At 37.6% G+C, this 7,773-nt stretch overlaps 1 protein-coding gene across 1 annotated transcript; it reads right to left on the bottom strand.

Moving 5' to 3' along the window:
• Window positions 1–346: 346 nt before the first annotated feature.
• LOC145010675 (uncharacterized) lies at window positions 347–727 on the bottom strand. The gene has a single exon (XM_078969186.1). The coding sequence runs from the start codon at window positions 725–727 to the stop codon at window positions 347–349; it is 381 nt and encodes a 126-aa protein (XP_078825312.1).
• Window positions 728–7,773: the final 7,046 nt, after the last annotated feature.

The following is a 7,773-nucleotide window of genomic DNA, read 5'->3' as shown; positions in this document are numbered from 1 at the left end:
AGATCATCAGTGTCACTTTTAGAAGAATCAGTTTCTGAATGGTTTTCAGTGTCTGACTCTGACACTTGCTTTTTGTTTGAGAATAAAGCTACTGATGACTCACGCTGAGAATCCTTCATCAGCTCCTTTCTCTGAAGCTTGGATTCCTCATAGTATCGTAGGTTTCCATAGAGACTTTGTAAGTCCATAGTGTTGATCTTCTCACTATTTTTTAGCACATCAACATGATTCTCCCAACCCGCACCCAGAGAATCCAAAAACTTCTGCACTAGAACAGTTCGATGCTTCAACTGATCTAGTCTCCGCAGATCATTAACAAGAGTATTAAACCTATTCAAGGTTTGAGTCAGGGTTTCACCTTTCTTTGCAAAAAAAAATGTTCATACCTTCTGTTTAGATCATTTATTTGAGTAGCCTTGACTTCTTCAGTTCCTTCAAAAGATACAGTCAGCGTGTCCATCATCTCTTTTGCTGAGATACAATTCTGAACCAGCCCAAAGATATTGTATGGCAAAGCATAGCTAATTGTAGCCCAACCACGAACATCTAGACCATTCTTTCTTTTGTCATCTGTTGTCCAGTTTTCTCTAGGTGTTTTCTTCATGGCACCATTAGGAACGTTGTTTTTCAGGGGCTGATACATCGGAACATATGGAACTTTTTCGATGATGTCCAACATGTCTTCATCTACAAACTCTAATGCATAGAGAGCCTTTATTTTCCACATAGAGAAATTGGTTTCATCAAACGGGGGAATTTTAGCAGAAGGATGATTTGATGAGTTTGAAGAAGAAGAGGATGAAGCCATTTGTTTGATAAAAGAAACCTGCTCTGATACCAATTGAGAGGACCTTAGATCAATTGATTTATCAAAAAAATGACTAATAATAAGAACAGAACAATGAAGTATCACAAAGAGCTTTCACTAAGAATAATAATCTCACAAAGAGATTATTGTTCGCACAAAGCGGCTATTAGGGTTTGTGAAAGACAACCCCTTCACAAACCCATACAAAAGACTATATAGAACTATGATAGACAATCCCTACAAATCAGGGATGTTCCATCTAACTAATATATGATAACTATGGAAACAAGATAAATACAAAATCTGTTACATATAAGACAATATATATATTGAACAACTTGTATGCTGACGCTGATGCTGATGCTGATGTTGGATTACATGTTGATGCTGAGGGATCAGTTTCAAACATCATCATATTATAAGGTTCGGCCTTACACTATCCTCTTCCATGGACAAGACGTCTTCTGTCAAGCTTGAAAAGCCATCATTCATGGTGCCACGTCGTGGCCATCTGTGCCAAGTCGTGGCCAGCCTGACAGCCTCGGATTTTGAGTCTCGAACTTGTAAAATGCATAACTTTTGCGTACGAGCTCCATTTTCAACATTATTTATATGCACGTGAAGGTGAGAATATACTCTACAACTCTCGTTTAGACTCCGTCAGCTAATTTTAACTTTATTTTTAATATATCATTTTTAACATGCCGGGACACGAAAAGTTCATTAAAAATCCATAACTTCTTCATCCGTCGTTCGTTTTTGCCAGACTTTTTACCGTTGCGCTACTATCGTTGATATCTTTGATTCTCAATTAGATTGTTTCGGCTAAAAATCCCTCGTTCTCTATTTCGAGTTTTTAGCTGTCTACTGCTATATCCGAAACTTCGAAAAATCATAACTTCCTCATACGAAGTCGGATTTGGGCATTCTTTTTATGTATATTCACAATTTAATGATATCTACGACTTTCATTTAGATACTTAAGGTTAAAAAGTATTTTATTAAAACTTCACGTTTTACGTTTAATCATATTGACGGTTTTGTTGTGAATCTTAGGTTGGTCATAACTTCTTCGTTATAACTTGGATTTTAGTGTTCTTTATATTTCTGAAATCCTTGACATGATAACTATCATTTTAGGCAACCCAATAGAGACTTTTGAACATTTTATTTTTGATGCTATTTTCATTATATCAAAAGAGATTACAATTCTTGATTTTTTAGGTCATTACATTGATTCAAAATATCAGGTTGTCACAGTATGTATTTTGTCACCTACTCCTTCCCCTTCATCACCATCAATCACAACAGTAGTAGTATCAGGTAGGTTATTTCCTACTTTTTTTTACAAAAATTGTGTTTTTGTTTTTCTCCTTTTCCCATGATTTCATGAATTTTTCTCATGCTTTCGGTGCAATTTTTGGTGTTGTGAAAGTGTTTGGTGTTTAATTCAACTTGTTGAAGGTGTTTGGCATTATATTTCAAGGTAAAGCAATCAAAATTGGATTAGCACAGAAGGTGTTCGATAGAATGCATAAGAGATGTTTCAAGCCAAATTCTCGGTAATTGACTAATTCCATATTTAAAACATACTTTCTAGTAATTTTTTCAATCAACATGCTTGTGAAATATTCGACCTGTTGTGCCTATGGTAATGAGGAAATTTCCAAGCAAATATTGCTAACACACCCATGTATTCTATGATATTCTATGTATTCTACTAGAATATATATCAAGATTTTGAAAAATCTATGTATTATTAAACTTGTAATTCTCAGTAGGATACTATTAGTGTTTGTTTTTTACCTTTTCTCTCTTGCAATGTATAAAAAAAACCCAATTGGTGTCGTTTATTAGAAGAAATTAGACTATTATGATGTGAAAGTTGAGTATGAGGTGTGAATCGATTTGTGTTTATTCTGTCAGAATTTATTTATATAAATCCATTCTTTTATAATGTTTGCATTCTAGAAGAATGTATTTATTATGTATTCTGCCAAATTTTATAAAACAAATCTTATCAATAATATTATTTTAGAATGGATTAGTGTTTTTGTTAGATTTTAATGACTTTTTTTTCTTTTTAAGTTTTGAAGAGTTTGTCATTCATGTGGAGAAAAATGAAAATGTGGAGAACAAAAGTGTCTTATAGCAGCATGTATTCAGCCAGAATGTATAAAATGAATCTTAGGAACTTTATTCTTTCAGAATGAATTAGTGTTTTTTGTTGGATTTTGACGTTTTTGTTGCTTTTGTGATAGGAATGGCTTGAAGACATTATAACGATGACGTGAAGAATGAATCAAAGATTGATCATACTCATAGTTTAAGAATGCTGTTGTCTTTTAAAAATTATGTTTGTTATTCTTTCAGAATGTTGTTATTATTCAAGAATGTTCTTTTTATATCACAATCGTAGAATATAATTATTAGATATATTATTCTTGAAAATATGTGTAACGCCCGTGTTTCTGGGCTAAAAGCATTAATAATGTTGTAATAGTCTAGGTCAACCTTTGTAACTCATTTTGAAGTAATAAAGAGGAATTATGTGAATATTATGTGAATTATATGCTTATTTGCTTAATTATGATGATTTAATTAATTAATAATGAAAATAAGCATTTAAAATAAATATTAGAAAAAGCTGATATCTTTTAAGAAAGTTGTAGTGGCCGAAACAAGGATTCTGGAGATATAAAGAACACCAAAATCTAAGTTATAACGAAGAAGTTATGACCTGTCGAAGTTTCGCGGCGGAACCGGCACGGCACCGGGAAGCGTAAAAAAAGTGAATATTGCGATAAAGTGTTTTTTAGCCTTAACAATCAAAACGAAAGTCATAGTATTCGTTAAATCGAGAATTTTGATAAAAAGAACGTCCAAATCTGACTTCGTATAAGGAAGTTATGATTTTTCTAAGTTTTAGCTTAGTAGTAAACAGCTAAATACTCGAATTTCAGATCGAGTGATATTTAGCAGACACAACCTAAACGAGAATCGAAGGTCTCGTCAATAGTAGTACAGTGGTAAAAAGACTGACAAAAACGGACGTCGGATGAAGAAGTTATGAATTTTTAACAGATTTTCCTATCCCGATCTGTTAAAAATAATAATATTAAAATTAAATTCAAAATTAGCCGACGAAGTCTAAACGAAAGTTGTAGAGCGTGATTTTAGCTACGTGTGCATATAAAGAACATCAAACACGGAGCTCGTATGCGAAAGTTATGGATTTTAGAAGTTCGGGGCTCAAAATTTGAAAATTTCCGCATGAACAGTAGTCGGCCACGTCACCTCGCACGAAACTGCTGCGTCACCAAGGATGTGGCCGAATACGGATCCGACGCGTGTCACTATTCCCTCGGACCGAAGTCTTGGCCAATCAGAAGCTGCCTCGTAGCCGCCGCGTGTCCGAGTCTCGCAGGGCCACGTCCGAGCCTCGTAGCCCGCCTCCGTGTCTCGCCTCGCTGCTGCCGCGCCTCGTTCCTTCACAGCCACGTCTTCCCCTCCTGACCAACCCTCGCAGCTGCTACGTGGAGCATTCTCAGCCACGAAGTCCTCGGCCTCGCACCCTATATAAAGGGGGGTTGCGAGCCTTCCCGACTACTTTTAGAAATTTGACATTTTTCACCCCAAAACTTATATTTTGACTATTTTTACTTCCCCCGAAGCCCCGGTATCATTTTTAAAGCCCGGAATACGTCCCGAAGTGCCCGAAAACCAGAAAAATTTTATCTTTTCGGTTTTGAAGCTCCAACTCTCGCAGAGCCCGGTTTCTCAATAAAACTCCCGGTTTTATCAGAAACGATCATTTTAAGGAACGAATTGCTGCCCGATTATCATCAAATCAAGTGAGTATATAGTCACTTTCATCTTACACATAGATATGAAGTATTTTCTATAAAATACGTGTTATGTGTAATTATATTGATTGTTTATTTGAGATGATTGTTGAATACAATGTTTTATACAAGTTATAAACTGTATACGTATTTTATCTACAAATATGTTGGGTAAAACATAGGTAGACGAAACAGTTGATGTGTGTTAAAATGATGAGAGGCCTCGATGTTGTTGTTGTTCCAGTCATCTAGCGGAGTAAAGATGACGACCACGGACTCTTCTAGACAGTTCAGTGGAACGCTGGCATGCTCGCAACCTGTAGGTGTTGTGAACGATGTGTTCACCGATGTACTCCATCCCCCTCATGGTTGCCTTTAGGATATTTATTGTTGAGGAACCCCCTTAGCAGTAAAGTGTATCCCGATGATAAAATCCTTAGACTAGGTCCCTTGTATAGGTGTTTAGGGACGTAAAGTGAGGATAACGGGAATGGGTAATCAGGGTTATTGTTGGTTGATGAAATTAATAAATTTATTGTTGATCGATGAAATTAATAAATTTATTATTATTTGTGGGTTGAAAACCCTATATGCTCACCAGGCTCCCAAGCCTGACCCACTCAACTTTCTGTTTTACATGTAGTGGAATCAGAGCATAATTATGATGATGATGAAGGACTTTTGGATTATAGGCCATTAGTTGTAAATAACTGTTGTAAGGCTTATAATTTACTCTTTATACTTATGTACTGTATCGAACATGACATCCCGAGTCTCTTAATGAAATACATTTCTAAGGAAATGCTTTTGATAAATCTTTATCATATTATTGTTTTGGGACAAATTCCGCAATTCTTTTATTAAAAGGTTACTCTGATTTTGAAATAAAGTATAAACAAAACCAGTCTTTTCTGGCCGTGAAATTGGGGATGTCACAATTGCTATCAGAGCATTAGTTTAAGCGAACTAGGAATTTGTAGGATTTCTAGACTTAAACTTAGAATGCTAAGCGATGATTGTGAGGTGTGAGCACTGGTATATTTTAGGAAATATGCCTAAAATACTTTCATGTGCTAAATGTTATGTGTTTGCTATACATGATATTATTGTTCGGATCTATGGTCTGTTGCCGACCGGATCTGGAAAACCTTATGTGTGTAGGATTCTAAGCGTATGACTACGATATTAGAACTAGCATGTAAACGTTTTGGAGTCTATAGTGAATAAAGATCTAAATTCACCTTATTCGGTGTATAGATCAAGATGGCAAGGACCCGTAGCAAAAACGTAAATGCAAATGGGGATAGGAACCAACCCCCAGTGGTTTAGCAAATACCTGTTGTTGAAGAAGTTGCACCTAAGCCAGTCACCGTGGCTGGAGTTCAAGCCATAATTCAGGCTATGCTAGCTGACCAAAGGGAAGAAATGAGACGGATTTTCCACGAGAATAGGGATGAATCTACTATACATGTTGAACCGATGGAGCCAGTTCCCGAGCAATATGAGGAAGGGAACTACAGCCGCCAAGTGAGTCAAATAGGGACTCAAGGTGAGCAAAGGGATGGCCTAGAAGGGAGAAACAACAAGGATTGATGGATGTAAAAAAATTTGTTGGGTGCAAAACCACCAAGTCTCTCAGGAAGCCCAAAGCCTGTTGAGATTATGGACTAGATCTCCGAGATGGAAATGGTGTTTGAAAGATGCGACTGTAGCGAGAAGCAGAAGACTGTCTTCGCTGTGAGACAATTGAAAACTGGAGTCTTGAGCTGGTGGAAGCTATTGGCAAATACAATGCCGCGAGGAGAAGCTCTAAAAATGTCGCGGGATGAGTTCTTGGAACAACTGAAGGTGCAGTATTGTTCAGAGATAGATCTGATTGATCTGAACAATGAGTTCCAAAACTTGAAAAATGGAAGAATGAGCATCGATGACTATGTTGTTGCATTCACGAAAAAGATGAAGTTGTTTCCATACCTAGTGCCAACCGAACTTTCCAAAATTGAGAAGTTCGCAAACGGACTGATGGCTAACTTTGGCCCAACACTCAAGATGGCAACCACTCTGAAAATTAGCCATTTGAGCAGCTAAGAATGTGGAGACCCAAAAAAGGAAAGAGGTCTAGAAAGGGTTGAGGTTGCTGAGAAACGGAAGTTCGATGGATCCTCGAAGTCCAACAAGAAGAGTAGATTCTCGAAGTCTGGTTTGAGAGGAGGAGGATCAGAAGCGAAGTGGTGTGACAAGTGTAAGAAGAAGCACTCTGGGAAGTGTGACGGAGGGGTCACTTGTTTCAAATGTGGAAAGCATGGGCACTATGCCAACGAATGCACATTCACTAAGAAGGTCTGTTATGAGTGCAACGAGGAGGGGCACATTTCAAAGGATTGCCCAAAGAAGAAGGAGGAAGGAAGACCCAACATATCACTAAAGCCGAAGGCGAGAGCCTTCCAGATGATGCTCGAGGCTGCGAAGGAGGCAGAAGATGTCGCTTCAGGTACCTTTCTTGTAAATGGTTTTCCTACAAACATACTATTTGATTCCGGAGCCAACTACTCCTTTGTGTCGCATAAATTTGGTGGGAAATTAGCATTACCTGTAGAAAAACTTGATAATGCCCTGATTGTAGAAGTTTCCAGTGGCAAATTCGTACCTGTTAGTAATCATATTAGGAACATCGTCATTGACCTAAACGGAAACGAATTCCACGAAGAGCTATTACCCATAGTGTTAAACGGTTTTGACATCGTTTTGGGTATGGATTGGCTTAGCGCCAACGATGCTGAGATTCTTTGCAAAAAGAAGATAGTAAGGGTGAACCCACCCGGAAGAGAATCATTTATGGTGTACGGGGACAAACGCAGAGTGAATTCTGGAATCATCTCCCTGATGAATGCCAGGAAATGTTTGTCCAAAGGATGTGCGTCGTACTTGGCATTCATAATCGATGCTAAGAAGGAGAAGAAAGAGGTGCAAAATATACCAGTTGTATGTGATTATCCGGAAGTCTTTCCCGAAGATCTTCCCGGATTACCACCTGATAGGCAAGTGGAGTTTCCTACAGACTTGTTACCATGAACAACACCGATAGCAAAGGCACCTTACCGATTAGCACCGACGGAGATG

This window comes from Lactuca saligna, chromosome 8, assembly GCF_052625555.1.
Source record: "Lactuca saligna cultivar CGN05327 chromosome 8, ASM5262555v1, whole genome shotgun sequence".
Classification (NCBI taxonomy): Eukaryota; Viridiplantae; Streptophyta; class Magnoliopsida; order Asterales; family Asteraceae; genus Lactuca; species Lactuca saligna.
Note: the sequence above shows the minus strand (reverse complement) of the source record. Positions and strands in the feature narration are given on the sequence as shown.